The 19,854-nt window shown below is 40.4% G+C and overlaps 1 protein-coding gene across 8 annotated transcripts in view; it reads right to left on the reverse strand.

The window, feature by feature from the left end:
* The window catches only part of acp7 (acid phosphatase 7, tartrate resistant (putative)), a 130,637-nt gene that overhangs the window by 95,631 nt on the left and 15,152 nt on the right, over positions 1-19,854 (reverse strand). For 6 of the 8 annotated variants that reach the window (XR_011980530.1, XM_072689776.1, XM_072689773.1 and 3 more), the window contains 4 exons: positions 19,426-19,492; positions 18,725-18,792; positions 18,510-18,581; positions 17,973-18,110 (listed from right to left, as the gene is read on the reverse strand). Coding sequence is in view for 7 of the 8 variants with exons in the window: in XM_072689776.1 (XP_072545877.1) it covers positions 17,973-18,110; positions 18,510-18,581; positions 18,725-18,792; positions 19,426-19,492 (345 nt within the window). In the remaining variant the exon portion in view is untranslated. Of the gene's footprint in view, positions 1-10,056; positions 10,837-17,195; positions 17,758-17,972; positions 18,111-18,509; positions 18,582-18,724; positions 18,793-19,425; positions 19,493-19,854 lie in introns of those variants that run through there. The other 2 variants (XM_072689779.1, XM_072689778.1) reach the window with 2 other exon arrangements.

Raw genomic sequence — 19,854 nt, forward strand, 5'->3', positions numbered from 1 at the left:
TAACCTAACATCATTGTAGGAGCTCTTAGTCGTAACTGCTAATTCTGTGTCAGCTAACAGATGCCTGTGTTGGTCAGTAAAGGGTAAATGTGCACGTATTTGTCACTGTAAAGTGCACACTGCACAGCAAAATGTGTCCTCCGCATTTAACCCATCTGTGGTAGTGAACTAGGGGCAGTGAGTGCACACACCCAGAGCGGTGGGCAGCCAACTCCAGCGTCCGGGGAGCAGAGAGGGTAAAGGGCCTTGGCTCAAGGGCCCAACAGTGGCAGCTTGCCAAGCCCTGGCATTGAACCCACAACCCTGTTATCGATAACCCGGCGCTCTAACCGCTGAGCCACCACTGCCCCACTGTAATGTCTCCCAGCTTCATTCACCTCATGTACTGTATCACTTGTCTTACAACCCATTATAAATATTGACTTTTTCACAATATACATAAACTGAGTTAAAAATAAATGACTTTCTACAAACCAGCAATGCAGTCAGTTAACAGGTCATAAAGCGCCGGTGCATAGTTCAGTGCATAATGGACAAAATAGGCTTGGTACCAAATCCAAACTAATAACAGGTCCTACAGATGGGACTTAACTGATGGACACAAATGCAAAATACCCCTGGGTGTTCGAACGGCAGAGTCGCTCGCTGTCTTCAAATGCAGACTGAAGACCCACCTCTTCAGAGAATACTTGGACGAATAGAGTACTATGGTCACCTTATTGTCTTGTGTTTAGCAATGTCTAAGCTTAAAGGTATCTTTGAACTATTAGTCTGTTCTAACTAGCTAAGGTTTTCTTGGGTAAATAGCAAAGCTCTGGATAAGAGCGTCTGCTAAATGCAGTAAATGTAAATGTAAATGGTGAGCCTGTGTCCACTGTAGCCTCAGCTTTCTGTTCATGGCTGACAGTAGTGGAGCCTTTCAGTGGCCTTCTGCTGTTGTAGCTTATCTACCCCCAGGTTTGACGTGTTGTGCAGTCTCAGATGCTTTTCTGTAGCTTTTCCATCGACTCCAACCAGTCTGAACATTCTCCATTTTTACTTAACTGCATCATTATGAGTAACCTCTAGCGCCTATAGCTCTGAAAATCCCAGGAGATTCATCAGCAGTTATCCGCCCAAAGCCACGCTCAAGATCATCCATTTTTGATGCTCGACATGAAGCTGCTGCTTTATGCACTGCACTGCTGCTACATGATTGGCTGATTAGATAATGATGGATGAGTAGGTGTACAGAACAGGGGTTAGTAATAAATTGCTAACTGGGTCCTCAGTGCTTGAAGATATAGTTTTAATGGGACGCTACACTAAAGCTGTTGCAGTCTGAGAGAAAATATGGCCCTTTCTAACATTACTTTCATGTGGTTTCAACTTGTTATTAAATGGTTATCTTAATCCTTTGTCTCACCTTTTGTTACCCTTCATCTGCCGGCCTAAAGTGGTCACTCTCTCTCTCTTTGTATATGGTAATTCGAATAACCCTCAAAAGGTGACAACAATCAAGTGGTCATACCGATGACCTTTGATGTGTGATGACCATCAACCCCCCTCAACTTCACCCACCTCCTACCCCTCTTTAAACTCCTCTTCATCATCCTTTCCCCTCCCACAGTTCCCAATATATTTAAGGTTCTTTCAAAACATTCCTAACCAGACTGGATTCTGTTTTTAGACTGGATTTGACCAGACTGGAATCGATCAGACTGGATTGGTTCAGACTGGACTGGTTTAGACTAGACATGGTCGGACTAGACTGACCGTGATCAACTAAGCTGTGCCCATGTATGATTTTCTGTCTGCACATGAATAAACTCCAACGCTAAAGATCCAGTCTCCTGACTCCTGAATCTGTCTCCTGTATGCCGGATTTCTAACAAGTCCCACAAGTGGGAGTCCACTGAAGTTTAGGGTCTACAGCCGTGGCCATGCATACCCTCACCTAAAAGGAAGGACCTGGACATAAAATTTCCTACATTTCGAAAACAATGAAAGCCATGTGGGCAAACTCAAAATCACATCCAGTCTTTTCTCTTATGTTCATCGTTTCATCCACAATCCAAGAAGCCTGAGGCTTGAATGAGAAACAAGAATTAGTTCAGTTTTGGCTCCCCTGTGCCAGTACTTACACTGTCTTTATACCCCTCTCCCCTCCCTTTTATTTATTTGTATTTTTTTGAAGTTCAGTAGAAAAACCAGTCCATAATAGTCCTTTTTCTGCAATCAATAGATGGCTTACTACATGAAAAGAAGTGAAACCTGCCAACAATAAACAAGAATAAAAAAATGATTTCCTAAACAGCTGTGGACATTCCTTCCTCCTGAGTCGAGACTTTTCATAACAGCTGCTGTCCACCACAGCAGCATCCTGCAGGCTATGCAGCTCATACGACAGCTGTCAGAGACCCTGATCTAGTGTTTATCAATGTCAATTGAGGTAATCTTCACCAAGATATCTTTAGACTGAAGGGAGCATGGCTAGATATCTGTCTGTTCCTGTCTATGAAGAAAAAAAGCCTGTCATTATGCATTGAAATAGCTCTCTGCTGGAGTGCTGCATTCTCTTTCCAGGGATGTGAACCAACCTTAAATAGCAAACATCTGCTTATTTTATCACCGGAACATCGGAATGGTCAAAACAATTGTTTTGGTGAGTCTAGATCTGGTTACATAAGTAGCATTTATCTGCTTATTGATGATGAGGATGGGATTAAAGGCACAATCAGAAGCTTTAGAACTAATTTAGACTTCCTACCCATCTGGTTCACATCTTTCATTGATGATAAAATAAGCAAAAGTCTTGAAACTGAACATAAGTGCAGCGAGTGCAAGAATGTACAGGCATAGAGGACCAGAGTAGTGTCACTGAAGGTCTCCCGATACTTCTCATACACATCATCTATGTTTTACTGTCTGTTACATTTACATGAAATGGAAATGTACACTTTTGGCCTCGCCAGAAGCACAAATTTCGCTGTCATTCCACTCTAAATTTGCCCTGCTTTCTTGAAGCCTGAAGCTACAACCCACAAAAGCCCATTTGCTCATAAAATACAGCCATTCTAAATTGTTGGTTAGATTTTATGGATTCATAAGGCCACATTGACCAGTTCTGTGCACACACACACACATGCAGACACACAAACATACAAGGGAGCTTGGTACTGACAGATTTTAGCAGCAAAGTAGCTCCCAAGCCTGACCACACCATCAATCTAATTAGTCTAGAACATGTCCAACAAAGGCCTAGGAAAGAACACACACTCCTAAAATCAGATCATTTGCAGCTCAGTAGCGTTTTCACCTTTTCCCCCCTTGGCAACAGATTAAATTTCAAGTAACAACCTTTTAGAACCGAGTATCCATCTATTGCAACAAGCTTGTCAATTTTGCCAATATTTTGCCAAGATTTTTTATATATAATTATTTCAAATTTTCCCCCTTTTTCCACCCAATTTGGAAGGCCAATTTCCCATGTGAACCCCTATCACTACCAATGTCCCCAACACTAGGAGGGTAAGGACTAGTACATGCCTCCTTTGATACATATGAAGCCATTCTGCTTCATAAGGAAAGGAAAGAGCAGCTCCCCAGCTCCGATACAAAAGCTAACAGACGCCTGTGCTGACCAACATCACACTATGATGAGTGATGTGGGGAGGAAGAGAGAGCAAGGCTAATTGTGCTCTCTCTGACTCCGGCTGCCGGATTCTCGGATTGTAGTGGCAGCGCTTTAAAGACTTTTTTGTTACAAATTTTCAGTATTGGGTGGTGTACAGTATTGAGCTGCAGAGACTCCACAGGGTTGTTCAGAAGCCTCCTAAAGAGTAAACCAAATTACAATTGTCTGAACACCAGCTTCAATGGAAGAAATATGACTTGATTATAGTGTTAACCAGGTCAGTGTCATAAATTTGCTTAGACTAAATATTTACTCAATTTCACTACTTATCTGGATTGATTTGTGGTTTCAGAATATAAAATGTGCTGTTTATTTCCAGGCTTAAACCCCTGTTGTTTAACATGGTCTCTTTAGACCTTGTAGGTTGAGGAAGCTTCAGTTTATTAAAGCAATAAAATCATGTAGCATTTTTTACCTTAAAATAACATCTTTAAAGTCATTTTGACTTGTAATTGGGATTCATTGCTAGTCAGGGCCCAAAACGCTGCTGCTACATTATTCAACTTTGGTGGAGCGTCCAGGAAAAGGCTTGCGAGAACTACATACTGTCTACATACAGTCATATTTGTGTCAAATCATGTAATATTGCTTTTCGTCAGTCCACATGCTTCTTTCACATTCAGTGCATCTCTCAGTTGGTCAAATACACATGTACCATAGAAGGGAACTCATAGCATGATTTGGCTTTACTGCAGTGGAGTAAAAGTGAAATACACTCTCCACCTGTAAGAGGAGCCCAGGAGCAACAAAAAAAACAGTGGTGGTGAATTCAGATATGGATGAAGTGGGCAGCAAAAAATATTGCAACATGCCTCTTTTGCATTGGGCCCGGAGCCCAACCAGCATCATTGTGCGCTAGGCAGGAATACAGGGCGCCAGTCTATCGCAAGGTATCGCACACAGACACACAACCACACTCACACGCTCACAAATAAGGGCGATTTGGCATGGCTAGTACTGTGTGCATACTGGGAGGCAGGAGAAAAGTGGAGTATCCTGAGAAAACCCCTGTGGAAATGGGGAGAACACACTAAACTTCTCACATTCACAGTGACTTGAGTGTGGATTGAACCCACAAGCACAGGCTATATATGAGGCTCCATCTCTTAGCTGGAAACCAAACACACAAACCCAATCACACCAAAATGTCTCTTAGAACCTAAATCAACACAAGCAAGTCTTTTCTTATTAGCTAACTACAAAGCACAAACAAATCCCAATGCATCATGGGAATACTCCTGTGCCACTATGTCATCATGCCATCATGTGGGTCAGAGTGTTGTATTGTTTAAAATGCGGTGAATGAGGAACCATTCTGCACACGTTATGCGCTACACCACCGAGGTGAACTGGTTTAGTCTGGACACTTGGTGGACACTGCTGGGGGCTGTTGTACTGAGGTTGTGTGGATGCCCAAGTGTCAAATCAGGCTAACAAGGTGAACACAGTGTTGAAGCAGGGGTTCGCCCTGGGTGCCAAACAAGCTAGAGCTGCAGTAAATCCCTTTATTTTGAATGGCCTGCAATGTCACTTTCGACCTGTGTGGTACAGAAGGACCGGAATGGTGCCATCAGTTCTAGGTGACAACAAACACACCATGATGAAATGAATGATGAAGTGAATGATGAGTACCAATGCACTGTGTTCTCACCCACATTTCAGCTTCCATGAAAGACTGTGCACATTGTAATTGTTCATACAGAATAACAGAAAATGTTTGGGGAACAAAAAATTGTACAAACAAGTTTAAGTAAAAGAAGTGAGAGGTAAAATGAAGAAATATTCAGGGTTCTGCAGTATTTCCCTAATTAATTGTAGTCTACTTTTCACTATTTCTACTTAGAAAGTGGATTTCCTTAGTCTAGTGGACTAAGCCCTTGATCAGAGGATTGCTGGAATCCCGGTTATGTTGCTAGCCATCAGAGGCCCTGAGAGAGCACAGTTGGTCTTGCTCTCTCCAGGGTGGGTAGATGGCTTTGCTGCGGTGCTGGCCATCACTGGCATCTGCAGGCTGGTGCATTGGAGCCAGGTATATAGTGGATGTTGCTTTGGCAGCAGTTCGGAAAATGAGAAAAACAATTACGTATGGGTTGGGTAATTGGCAGCAAATTGGGAAGAAAATGTATATATATAAATAATAAAAGAAAGTTCATTTCTAATACTGTTTGTAATAAAAAGACATAAAAATCTATTAAATAAAAAAAATGTAAGACTTTTGGACACTGTATTTTGTGTAATACTAGAGCTCGACATCAGCCAAACAGTATCATTTTTAATTGTTGGTCTTGGTAAGTCAAATAAACAGTACCTCAGGTTAAACACAACCAAAGACACATGAGTAAAGGCTATCATTAAGTCATCTTTAGGCATGTGGTAATGAAGAAGGCACATGTGCTATTGGACATTTTTGCAATAGATTCCTTTCTGGCATGATGGGGGAAACCGGGGGATGCAGGTACATCTGAAACTCATGCCGTTCATTCCTGTAGAGCTTTCAGAGCCTCATAAAAGGAGCTTTGTACTGCCGATCTGGGAAAGTCACAGGGAGACAAGGGAGCTATTGGTCTCTAAGAATCTTACATTATTCCAAAAGAAAATCACAGACAAAAATAATTCATTATTACTATTATGCTTATTTTTATGTTACCTGACCAATTCTCACACATCCCACAGTCTGTAGCTATGTTTTGGGGCAGAGACTTAAAAGGATAAATGGTTCACCGGCATAGTTTTATTTTGTTGTTGGTCGGTTTGATTGCATCCATCGGTCCTAGCAGGTCAAAAGGTTTTTTGGCCTAAGGTTTAAGCAGACTGCAGAACATTACATTACACAGAACATTATCTTCAAGGTCTGACTTTGCTACCTTGTAAAACAGAAGGGATAATGATCACCACGGTCATGTGTTTGAAGGAGAAAATCTTTGAACTTGAATCAAGGACTTAGAGTGACAGTCTAATGTGCTGGATATTTTTCCTTTGGAAAACAGGGAGTATAGTTAGTCTTCTGTTTGACGTTTCAAGCAGGAGTAAAGCTCTAAGGGATTTGTCTACAGGGTTTACCGTAGTTAGGGAGTGCCTGTGTTCCTTAGAGGATCTCCATGTTCTTACTCAGAGAGATGTGGCTCATAAATTCTGGTTCGGAATGGTCAATGCTTTAGGCTGCTTTCGATCACATGCTTCATGTTGGAGTTCCAGGCGAAAGAATCCTCAGAATGAAGGTCTGAGAGGCTCCCTCAAACTGAGCGTCTGGGCACCAAAAGCTTGTGGTTTTGCCCACCACATTCCTTTATTTCCTGTGAGGAGTGATGAGTTAATCCTGCAGCTCAGTCGCTCCGCACATGATGTACCCTAAGCTTCTGCGCTGCTTCAGTTTGGGCCTCTCGACCTGCCCGGTAAAGCTCAACCACATGGGATACTCATAGCCGAAACCATCCTGCTGAAATAATAGGTCTCGTTATGTAGACCCAACTGTACCGTTCTGATGGGAAAATAAAGCGATCCCAGTGGCAGATAACAGGAAGGCTTACACCTGAACCCTGTGTAGACAGCCATTTCCTCACTCATGGCCTGCTGCTCTCCTGAGGAAATGGGCTCTCTCGCTGTGGCATCTGACCTTAGGTATCAACGATTCCATTGTGCATGGCACATTAGGTTTTAGTCCTTTGGAACGTCACCCCTGATGGCTTAGGTATCCAGCACCATTCCATCTAGATTCCCACTGTGGGACAGCAAGAGCCTGCCAGTCTGTGGCAAAAAAATCAGGTCGGGCAGAGAGGACAACAAGTCAAGCATTGTTCACAGTTGCCACATCTCACATTATGTAAAAGCAGCAGGATCTGCTCCGTTAAAATCTGGAGACAAGAGCTGGTGTTGAGCAATCTCCCTCTTTAGCTTGCTGCAGTCTAGAGTGCTGACTGCGATACTGCTGGCTTTAGATGATAATAATCGGTATCCAGTATTAACCTTCTCAGAAGTCAAGAGCTATAGGGCAATAGTAAATCATCTCTACAGATGTTGATTGAGATCACATTTCCCTCCTGAATGACATTAAGAACAAAGCTTGAACAGCAAGGGGAACCACCAGGACCTTCCAGGCCTTCAGAGAAGGTTTAATGATAAATAAGAATAATAATCTGTATTATTGGTTTCATTTTGTTGTAATCGAGCAGTTATGTTTGTTGTTTTTAAACTTTTCAATTATTGTACAGAATTTCTTATTTCATGGTTAAGTTTCCCACTGGTGAGGCTTCAGGAGCTAGACAGAAGACCTGACACACCAATGTAATTAGGAAATGACTGTGGAATCAATCAATTACATGGTAATTTCTAATGAGTGGCACCGATTTTGTAAGGAAAATGCCACTCTAGGCCTTCTGGAAGCCAAAGGTACATAACGGACTGAATATCAACTTTAGCCTGGTAATCACCAGGCTGCTTTGTGAAGACTGGTATTCACAAAGCAGTCCTGGTCCAATAGCCATGGTTCACACATGTGTCTGAATACAGACCCAGGTTTCTGTCAGTTGTTAGAAATGAAAAACAGCAGTGGCCGGTCTGGGCCAGATCGCTTTACTGCATTTGTTGGTCACAAGCTTCAGAAGCTACATTGAGCGTCTTGTGTATTGCATGTAGCTTAAGGCTAACATACTACAGGGCCTGTAATAGTAATAGTACTAATAGCAAACAAAGTTCAGTAAAATAATCCTTTGCTAAACACTCGAACACAGTTAAAGACCATTGCTCAGCAGTCTAATGAGTTACCACTATGGACCAGGGATCACAAGTTTGAAATGCCGCCTTGGCATCAGCAGCCAGAGTCCGAGAGAGCACAATTGGCCGCAATGCCGCATCTGCGGTTGTTGTTGCGGATGTGGCTTTATTTTGATAGCATCGAGGGCATCACTAGTGCTAGTGGGTGGGTTAATTGGCAGTACCGAATTGGGGGAAAATTTTTGACAATTTATTATAAATAATTATATTTATATATATATATATATATATATATATATATATATATATATATATATAAAAATGTTGGTAATTGCTGGATTGAAATCAAATTAATTGCTCCCTTCACTACTGGTCTCCTAGTAAGGTGCGCCCATTAGGTTCTTTGGCAGCAGCAAAGCGAAGTGAAGCCAATCTAAAGGCCATCTTGCAGCGCTGTTCAATTTCTTTCAGTGTTTCTATCAGACTTTAATCCAAGCCTAGTCCACCCTGCCTGAGCCAACTAATTACTGTATGTGAGGTAGATTTGGGAAGGTAGCTCCCCAGGAGAAGATTTGGCAACAACTGCTTTAGCTGCACGTTTTAGGAAAAGTGTGTGATCATCCTAATCATCAGTTAGTGCGATTGGGTTTATTTTGACTCAGAGACATTAGTCTGAATAAATGCAAAGAGATAGAGTAAGTGTGTGGGGGTTCTGTCTTTTTTTCCAACTATAAAATAAATGAACAGCAAACTTCATTTAGCAAACTCTTGCAATAAGAACTTATGATCCAGCTTAAAAATCATGTACTCCACCAATAAGATACTCCAAAAAAACACAAAACACAAAACTGCTCAGTTCTAGTTTTCCATTAATTCATTTGTTGTCTTTTCCCCTTTTTTTCCAAATTGGTACTGCCAATAAACGCACCCTTTTGCAGCTCCCCATAGCACTAGCAATGCTCCCAACACATGCAAAGCCAGCCACCGCCTCTTTGTGAACTTCTGCCGATGCAGCATTGCACGGCGACGCTGCCTACCCACCCGGAGAGATCACGGCCAATTGTGCTCTTTCAGATTTCCTCTGCTGATGGCAAAACGACATGGCTAGGGATTCGAACTTGCGACCCCCAGACCATAGTGGCAGCACATTAGACCACTGAGTCACTCAAAAGCCCTGTTGTTAAGTTTTTTAAAGCTTCATCTCATACCCATACTCAGAATGATCAAAACAGCTGTAAGTAATGTGTTGTCCAGAGACAGACAATGCCACTAAGGAACAGAGGAAGGAACTAAGTAACTCTTCAATTGCCTGTGGCTAATGATAATGGGGGCTTTTCTAATGGTTGTTGTCAGATGGGCAAAACTCAGCTGTCTTACTGACCCATGACTGACCTGAGAACAGAATTACACCACAGAAGCAGCGCTTAAGCACCTTCTTAAACACATGCTCCATTGTGTTCACGTGTTCTAATCAAAGCCATCCTCGTTCTTGGTACTTAATTAGAGACATTCCAAATATGAAGGAAATCAGGCTTAAGAATCACACTGGTTCTTCAGCAGAGCTCTAGATCAATAACTAATCAAGGATGTATGTGTAGCAGTTAAAGAATTTTCCAGTCGAGGAATCACAATTTAATAACGACTAATTAAACTAATTTAATGTCCGGCAAAAAGACATTTTTTAAACAAAGCATAAGATTATTCTTTGTTTCTGACCAACTCTACTGAACACACACACGCACACACAGGTTCTATATAGGACTGACAAAATTACTGCAGCACTCTTTTAGGTGCCAATATTCCTAAAACCAAGAAGTTCTCCATCATAGAGAAGAACGATTAGACCAGGCAGAGAACCATATAGACGTTCCCGTGATTCTATTGTATGCAGTGGTGTACTGTGATGATTGTATGTACATTTACGGAGTACTTTATTAGGAACACCTAGGAACTACTCTTTCATGCAGTTCTCTAATCAGCCAATTGACTAGTAGCCATGAAATCCGCAAGATTATGCAGATTCGGAACAATAGCTTCCGGTAATGTTCGCATCAACTATCATGGGATGGGACCAAATGTAATCTCAGTGATTGTTGGTGCCAGACAGACTAGCGTAGCTAGAGTATTTCTTTAAAGATTGTTGTGCCTAAAAAAAATGCAAGGACATTAAAGTCAGTTTGCATGTATTAATATTAATATTATTTTGTCATCCCGTCATTGCTTGAATTTCACAGCCTATTTAAGTACTGTTGCTGACCATCTTCATCCACTCATGGCTACAACTTCCCCATCTTCTAATGACTTCTTTCAGCACGATAATGCACAGTTTCACTGGTTTCAAACTGTTTCATTAATATGACATTAGGTTTGGTGTTCCTCCGTGATGGTCCCAGTCACTGGATCTGAATCCAATAGAGCATCCCTCTGGGATGAAAGTGCTCCTGAAAAATCTGCAGGAATTACATAAAACAATCATGTCAGCATGGACCAGAATCTCAAAGAAGTGTATCCAACATCTTGTGGAACTGAATCCACAAAGAATTGTGGCTGTTTTGAGAGCATTTTAAATGGAGTAGTCTCTGCATGAGTGTCAAAACCAAACACTGTGCTGTATAATAAAACACTCTTAACTCAATCCCTGCAGATCAGCCTTTACAATCTTATGGTTTTAAAAAATACAGAAACATCTTGGCTTACTGATGTGACACACTACAGTTACAGCAGTTCTACTCATCAGGCAACGCATCATTATAAAAATGCTCATCCATAAACAGGAAGCCAGTCCACCTTCATTTGCTTAGTCTCATACAGATTAACTTTAGACACTCCAATCACAAACAAAGTATATGGTGATTTTCAGCAGTGTTAGGAACAGGGTTGGGGTTAAGGTTAGAGTTATAGAGCGAGATTCTGTTTACACCTGGTCACATGCTTCTCAGGAATATCAGGATTATATCAGGATAAGGCCAAGCCACATAAATATGCAAGTGTAAACGCACCCATGATGCATTTAAACCAATTCAGGAGATGATCCGAGAAGAATCTGAGCCATGTTACAGCAGTGTAAACAAATCCACCTCTCCAAAACGCATTCGACAACCAAAACTCCTCCCAGTACAACCAAAACACCAGTAATAATAGTTGCTCGACAAGCAAATTAGCATATTGCCTCCCACGCAGCAGTCAGATTTCAGCCGGACTTACCGGAGAGAGATATTTGACTACCGGATGAAGATGCATACTTACATACTGAAGATACATGCTTAAATCTTGTTAACGGGGGGGGGGGGTTGGGGGGGGTTGTACTGTTCAGCCTAAGAGAAGACTTACAGTGCTAACAGATATTATGTTAAGAGCAATATAAGAATGTCATTCCCAAATTACCTTAACAGGATTCAACATGCTTGCCAGATTTAAGGAGTAGCCTGAACTTGAAGGTCAAGAGGTCACTGGAGAACGCCCTAATTTCAGGTCCAACTTTTGTTGTTTTAACGAGGCACTCTGTTAAAACACTGCCCCCTAGCTGCAACACAACTCAGCCAGTCACAAACAGGTTGAATGATTTGGAAGAAAGTAGAAGAAACTATTAGTGTATATTTGAGCATTTTCAGACCAGGAAGAAGACCAAGAAAGACATGGCAAAATGGCATAAGACAAAATGTAAAAACATAGCGCCCAGAACATTTTTCTCCTCGTGAGGCCTGAAAAAATACTGTGTGAAATAATGAGCAATCTGTACAAACAAGAAAAAAATTCCACTTGTCTTGTTTTGTCAGAACCAAGTCGAAGTCCAGAACAGCCTGAGCACATATCAGTGGTCCGTTAAAGCAAAAACAGGGGTGTTTTCGGAGCTCAAAATGAGGGTCAATACAATCGTGGGCAATGGGGTCTAGAGTCCAGCACAGTTTGCTTATTTTCCTGTTCTAACAGACCTTCTAAACCTGGCGATTAACAGGTGAGTTGTATCAGGACATTTATCGTGTCTGAATTTTATTTTATGACATAAAATTGAAATTCTTCGACCCAAGTCGAAGTCCATGACACCCTGGGCACATATCAGTGGCCCGTAAAGGCATAAAAAAGGGGTGTTTTCAGAGCTTAAATGAGGGTCAACTCAATAGTGTTTAATGTCTCAAAATCTAAAAATGTGGCACTTGTTTGTGTTGGGCTAATCCTGGTTGTTGAGCACAGTCTGCTTATTTTCCTGCTCTAACAGGAACAGGTGAGTTGACTCAGGTGTGCTTTAGCAGGTAAACTGCAGGACTCTGGCCCTCCAGGACTGGAATTGCCCACCCCTGGCCAAGAGTATGTAAGGCCTGGTTTATTATCAGAACTTCTTCGTTCCCAGTTTGACTCTTATGGCTGAAAAAAGTAATTTTTCAGGATATCACTTCAGAGGTTATGTGGACATTTCTTGTGTCTCAATTTTATTTTATGTCTCAAAGAAGTTCTTCAGTATAATTGTATCCCCCAGCACCCTTTGCAATCCACCTTCACACATAAGTAGGAGAAAATGTTCATAACCATTTTCCAGCGTTGTGAAAATCTGAAAACACAGTAATGTCTCGGTTTTATTGCGAGCAGTACATGGTGTTTTCACAGGGTGTGTTTCTTTTTTTCTTGTCAAATTTACTATGTCTGTGCTTTTCAAAGGTTGCGTGCTGAGTTCTCCTGTTGATACTGCATTCCAAGAGTCTTGTAAGGTGGCAGGACTGTTATTAAGCATAGCTCTGCAGCAGGAACGTCTTAAGATGTGCTCAGCCGAGACTCTTTGTAGTGAGCTGGCGGAAACAGCGCAGAACAGTGGCACTGTGGTTGAAGGCAGCACACAGGCTTCAGGGCAGGGTTTTGAACACAGACCATCTGTGCTCCACCGAGCTGGTTTATAAAAAGGCTGGGAGGGATACTATGAAGCACACTTCAGCTTTCATCACACAAGGGGGGAAAATACCACCCAGCGCTTCTTTTCGGTGGAGGGAACACTGTAGAGTGAAAATAACACAAACAGCGCAAAAGATCCACCACAGTCTGAGTCCCGAGCCACTGTGTGTGCTCTTGACGTTTGTTTTGATCGCTCAAGATGTTCGTTTGGCAGAACCATACACAGCTCTTGATTCAGTTAGAAGGGAAACATACTGTTACCCCATCTTCCAGCATCTATTACTTGGTATGTAGAGCTTGTGGGCTGTGGTGTTTATGCACACTCTTCAATAAGCGAGTGTGCGCTCTTTATGTGAATGTGAACAGTTAAAAGCAGCCTATAGGCGAGGACCACCAAGAGGCCTCAAAAACATCTTCTCAAACTACTCAAAGTCTTTTTCTTGCCCATTTAGGCCCTCACCAACTTCAACTTGTACTCTGAAGTGAGAAACACTGCCTCCACCATGTTTGACATATGATGTGGGGTTTGTGATGCGAGTCCTTCTACTTCCATCGTTTATGGTAATCTTGGACATATCTGTCCAAACAACCTTTCTAGTTGTTTTCTAGCAAGTCTAACCTGGTCTTTCTATTCTTGAGTCTCTTGATTGTAGACTTTGACAATAATATGCCTACTGTCCTGAGTGTATTCTTGACGACCAGATATTGTGAGGGAAAGAATTATGTAATGCTCCACTTTAGTCGTCTTCCATGGTCTTCCTGGCCTTTTGTTGTTGCTGAGCTGGTGCATATCTTCTCTTTAAGAATGCACCACATTATTGATTTGGTCACTCATATGGTTCCTGCAGTCTCTCAGATGAGTTTTCAGCCAGTGGCCTCCTTCACTTGCAATGACAGCTCTTTGGACTACATATTAAAGAGTTACCATGAACAACTACCAGTGCTTATGGATCCAACTGTATATAAGAGTGTAATATTACTATTGGAAAATGTACTTTGACTGAGACTAACTTTAAGAGATGTGCAGAGAGGGGTATCAGATGCTTGAATGCAACAGCTGTAATTATCAAGTGAATAGCTCTTGAGCAACCTTTTCCTCTGTGAGGAGGAAGTTGTTGAATTTATATGACTCAAAACGTCTGCAAATTTGTATGGTTGAAATGTAAACAAAGTCATTCAGACTTTCACATTTGGCATGAAATAGCACACTGCAAAGAAACTTGGCAACTCCAATTTCATTATAGTAGTTTTGATGGGAACCAGGGCTTGTGCACAATTACAACAACACAATTACTGTATGGTATTCAAAAGCACAGGTTGTAGATGCAATGCTGATAACCATAAATAACAATAGTCAACAGTGACAAATCTGTTAAAAATGATTTAATGATTAGCGATTATGAAACGCGTCAATAGGTTTCTCTACAATTTAATCAGACACTCTCAAATCTTAATTTAATTATGGAGAACTGTTTTGAAAAATTGCTGGAATTCCCCTTTAAATCAACATAAACGTGATACGCTGCATTCTTGACCTGTGAGGTCAAAGGCAAGAAAAAAAGAAATATGCAACAAGAGGAAGCTCAGTGCTGCAGAAGGTTGAGTGTTTACCAAAACAGCGTTCAGCCTCCATTAGTTATTCCCTCTGTTGAGGAGAACCACTCAAATGTGCCTGTTTATTATGTTTCAAGCTAGCCTGGACAAGACCCCCCCCAACAAAAAACCCAGATAAAAGACAGACACTAAAGGCCCATGCAGCAAAAGTAAAACTGCTGGACCTAGATAATCATTATTATTATTATTATTACTATTAATATATATTATTATATTAACTCCTCAGCATATATATCAGTAGAGCTTTTAGTTCCTAGGCTTTAATCAGACTTTTCAGTCCATTGTAATGAATGTTTAAAGAATTTAAAGGCAATGACCACATCTATTTTGTCTCACACAGATAAGAATGAGAAGTAGTCAAATAGTCATTTTTAATTTGATATTTTATACCGCTGGTCATTTTAAATTTGGTAATTTCAATGCAGCGTATTCTTATTGTTTTAAATATTACAAGAACATCCATAAACGTATTTGGTGGCAGATAAATGTATAAAATCAACATTCCCATCCTGTGAACCTTTACAAAAAACAAAACAGTTAAAACACTGTGTCAGTTGTGTTCGAAATAATGACATAAGCTGACGAAGAGCTGGAAAACATCAAGCATGAAATTATAATAAAATCAACAGAATGCCAGATTGCCTTGTGTGTCAAAAGTGATCAAAATCTTAAGGCATAAATTAGATATCTACTTAGATATCTACTTAGAATGAGATATCTTAATATCTACTTAGAATTAATGACTTTGTTTATCCTTTTATAAATTGCTGTTTTCAAAATGATTGAGATTGTAAATTAATGTATACTGGGTAAAACAGATTAAAATCAGGGCCAGTACAATGATCCTCATTTAATAAGCAACTACTAGTTGTAAGGTTTAGGTGTTCTGCTGTATAGAAAAGCAGGCAAGAGTTTAGAGGGATTCTGGCTGGATCAGAGCTGTTGTTTCTCTAAACCTCAGAATGCATTCTACTGCTGTCATCACTAGTCAATCTCGACAAGTGGGCCAGTCCCACTGGGAGACATGCATGCCCAAGCCATAACACTAACTCCCCCATGTTTCACAGGTGAAGAAGTGTTCTGCTTTGGGTCACAAACCGTTTTTTTTTTTCTTTCCTCACTCGTCCACACTTTCATTACTCTCTCATTCTGGAACAGGCTGATCTTCACTTTAAATAAACATTAAAGAAACTTTGGTCCTCAAGTTGGGAGATGAAAGATGTATTTAAAATTAACTCTAGATCAGTTATTTTACATAAATTAAAGAAACACAGTGAAACATAGTTGGACAACAAACATATGATGTACAGATACTTAAGGAAATGTCAAGTAAAAGTAAACTAATTAGGTTAATTATTTATATAAAGGCTAATGATATCTGTACAGTTAACCTCAATGAAAATACATTGAATACATAAATTTAAATATTGCACGTTCTGCACTTTCAGCTCTTTCTTTTCTGTTTTAAGGTTGCATGCTTTAAGATAATGCGTTAAAGGCCACTGATATTGTAAAGGTTTCCACATTGAACATTGTTAATTAATGCAGATATACATGGCTGCATAATGAATATGCAAATGCTTTGCTTTTTTATGAAAAGTTGCCATCAGACTTTTTTTTTTTTTTTAAGCATTGCTGTTGGACAAAAACCTTGTATCTCCAATATGGAAAAGTGGGGGGGGGGGGGACAAATTCTTGTACAATGTAAACAAAAACCTGCCACCAGATTCACATTGTCAAAATATTAAACAGTCCATACCAAGGTTTTTGTGTGTCAGCAATGATATGCATGTTTACATGCCTAATAAATACAGTATTTCCATAACATTGTAAATTGTGATTTGAAATTATACATAATTTATATCTGATATTTATATATTTTTTGGCACCAGTACATGCCTAGTGATGACCCACAGGTGTTTCTAACCACCAGATGTGCACTGTTGTCTAAAGTGAATTAGGACCAAGTTACATGAACAGTGGTTATTCAATTTATACCATAACAATGTGATTCAGTCAAGGACTTGGGCACTTCTATGAGGAACACCATGTAGGTTTATTTCGTCTGCACGGACCACAAATATGCCCATGTTACATAACAGGCTTTCTGAGCTGGCTGCCTATCAAAGCCAAAAGAGGCTGCTTTACTTGCCAGGCACATTTTGGGTCCGTGGGGCAGAATTTGCCAAAGCAGATCAGTTATCTTCAACAGTCCAAGGAAAAGCCTGACGTTTGGCATAGGCCATGCAAGCTTTGGCTTTAACAAGGTATTACAGGGGAAGTGACTACTGCAAGAAAATGAAGACTATCCATCTTCTGCAAGATACTGAAAAAAATTATTTATTGCACTTCATTAACAAGTTAAAGGCAGCAGTATTTACACAGACTGCATACAGTACATAGTTTCCCTGTCTAAGACTAAGAAGTATAACAAAATTTTTAAATTAAGGTTGTGTTTAAAAGCAGGTAAATCGAGGAAAGAGAACACTATTGTTTAAAACAGAAACATATGCAGATCAAGTTTTATGTCTTGTATCAATTGATTGTATCTGATTAAACAAAAAAAGCTGCTGAAGGCTGTTTCAGGAGATGCAAACGTCAAAAGACAGGTATACACTTTAAAACTATGAGTTCAAAACTTGTGCACTCATGCAAGCTCTTCGAAACGCTCAACAGGTTTTTATTATAACTCACGAGTATCCCCTTGTTCATCTGATTAACGTGCAGCTCACCCATAATGAGCTTTTAAAGTGCAATATCCTGAGAAAAAGTGGGTTTGTTGTGGTAACCTTTCCAGAGCCATGGAGTCTTCAGTGCCAAGCCTCTGGCCCATGAACATTCTTTATCAGGGTGATGCTGTCTATTACTTTGCCAGACTGAGGACAGAATAATGTTTTTCTGTTAGGTGGTTTCTTGGTCCCGTAGTCAAAACTGAATTACTAACATTTCAGCAACTGAAAAACACTTAAAAGTGCTAGATTGATACTATTTTGAGAAAGCAACATCTTTGTCTAAAAGGTGATAATACTGTAATTGTTTTTTTAATTATTGTGTTGTATTGAAAACAGGCCTTTTACTAGTGTGTTTTTACCTGGTCATCAGACACCTGCTCCAGGTAGATGTGTGTGGAGTTGATTAGGTGCATCCGTGTGTACCCATAATCAGTGCTTCTGAAAGCACTCCAGTCCCGGGGCTTGGGAATAAAGCCATCATGCTTTTCTCGGCATCCCTGAGAAATACAATACGTTTGCCAGTCTTTAGAGTAGGACAAAATAACTTACTATACTTGTTCCTCTCAGGATTTCACAGTGCTTATGGATTAAAACAGATTAGCCCATGACACATGAGGTAAAATAATCATTTTGGGGCAAAACTAAACAGAATTTGGCGGGATTAGCTGTAACATAGTTTCACGATAAATGTATTGTCCGCAGGTCAAAGTTGGCCAGTGAGAGTGTCTGATTTAGCCAGTTATAAAGTTAACCTAATCCTAACCAATATTTTTATACACTAGTTAAATTCGAAATGAGAAATACAAGCACTAAATATTTCGAAGTAAATTCTGTTCATAGAATGAAATAAATAAGATTAATAAATTCATATAATTGAAAGACTGATTTCTACTCACAGCTGAGCCAGTGATGATATGCACAGGTGCCTTGGGGTTCACATATGGCTCATCAGTACTGCCATTATACACCTGTGATAAACAGCAACAGCAAAAAAAACTAAACAAAACAAATTCTTTATAAAAAAAAATGTTCTTCTAATCCTAAACATCACTGCGTAAAAACTCATAACATGTCATAACATAGCCACAGATGGAATTCAAAATACACCGACCTTGTAGTTGTACACAGGCCAAAGTCTCTCATAGGTATGCTCATGTGCCCAAAGCTCCAGATCTACACCTGCAACAACATATACACATAATTAGGAAATTACCACATCTGTAACACAGAAATCACATTTGGTTAAACGAACAAACTGTGCTCAAACCTAATCAAAATAAACTGCATTCATCATGGCTTTGAGGCTCTATCCCAATATTACAAAACACATTACAGTATTTCTGTGGAACTTCCACCAAGAGATCCAAACCCTTCAAGGTTGCTGTGGTAAATGCTGAGAGAGATTTCTATTACCGTCTGCTTGGCAAGATAGGACTGTCTTCAACTGCAAATAAACACTTATGCTGATGCTTAGAGAAGCCTAGCAAAAGTGGATACCACTCACTGTGGCTAAATGTAAGGGGCTGCATTGGTAATGCTCACTGAATGTCACTGAGGATTATGTGTAATATTCTACACCTTTAAATGAACAGAGTCCTGCTCCAGATCCAGATATCCATTACCCCCTCATATACCCCTCAGACATAGCATTGAGTAGTTTTCTGCATGTCTGGACAGGACTAGGTTCTCATTTAGTGCTTATCCAGTGATTTGAAATTTATTCTGCACTTAAGGAAAAGGGACGCTTGGTTCTTGGTAGATAGATGTGTGTAGTATATTGTGATGGACATAGTAGTGTCATTAAAGAGATACCATGCTGATAGAACAGATCCTCCAGGCCAGGGGCTGGCGGTTTTGTGTCATTCCGTCCAAGTCGCACCTGGGGGGGGAAACAAAGGGAGATAACTGACTGGAAGACAGTCAACACTACTGAAGCTACTGACAGTAATCTACTGCTGGTTTGAAGCATTAAGACAAATTAGATTTTAAAGTATGCTGAACTGAACTTAATGGAAACCAGTTAACGAGATGCACAGTAAATCCAATTTAAAACAGATGTGTGTATGCTCCAGTCTGAGGTAGAAGATCAGGTCGGTTTTGGACCAAATTGTCACTTTTAAAAGCCATTAAACCTGTCCACAAATGTAGCCCAGTGCAAATCTTTCTAATGGACTTTCCTTACGTAACACAGGAAGACCTCCTGAGATACTGCATGACTGAGCAACCCCCCCCCCCAAAAGA

The sequence above is a fragment of the Salminus brasiliensis genome, chromosome 10 (genome assembly GCF_030463535.1).
Source record: "Salminus brasiliensis chromosome 10, fSalBra1.hap2, whole genome shotgun sequence".
NCBI classification, from domain to species: Eukaryota; Metazoa; Chordata; class Actinopteri; order Characiformes; family Bryconidae; genus Salminus; species Salminus brasiliensis.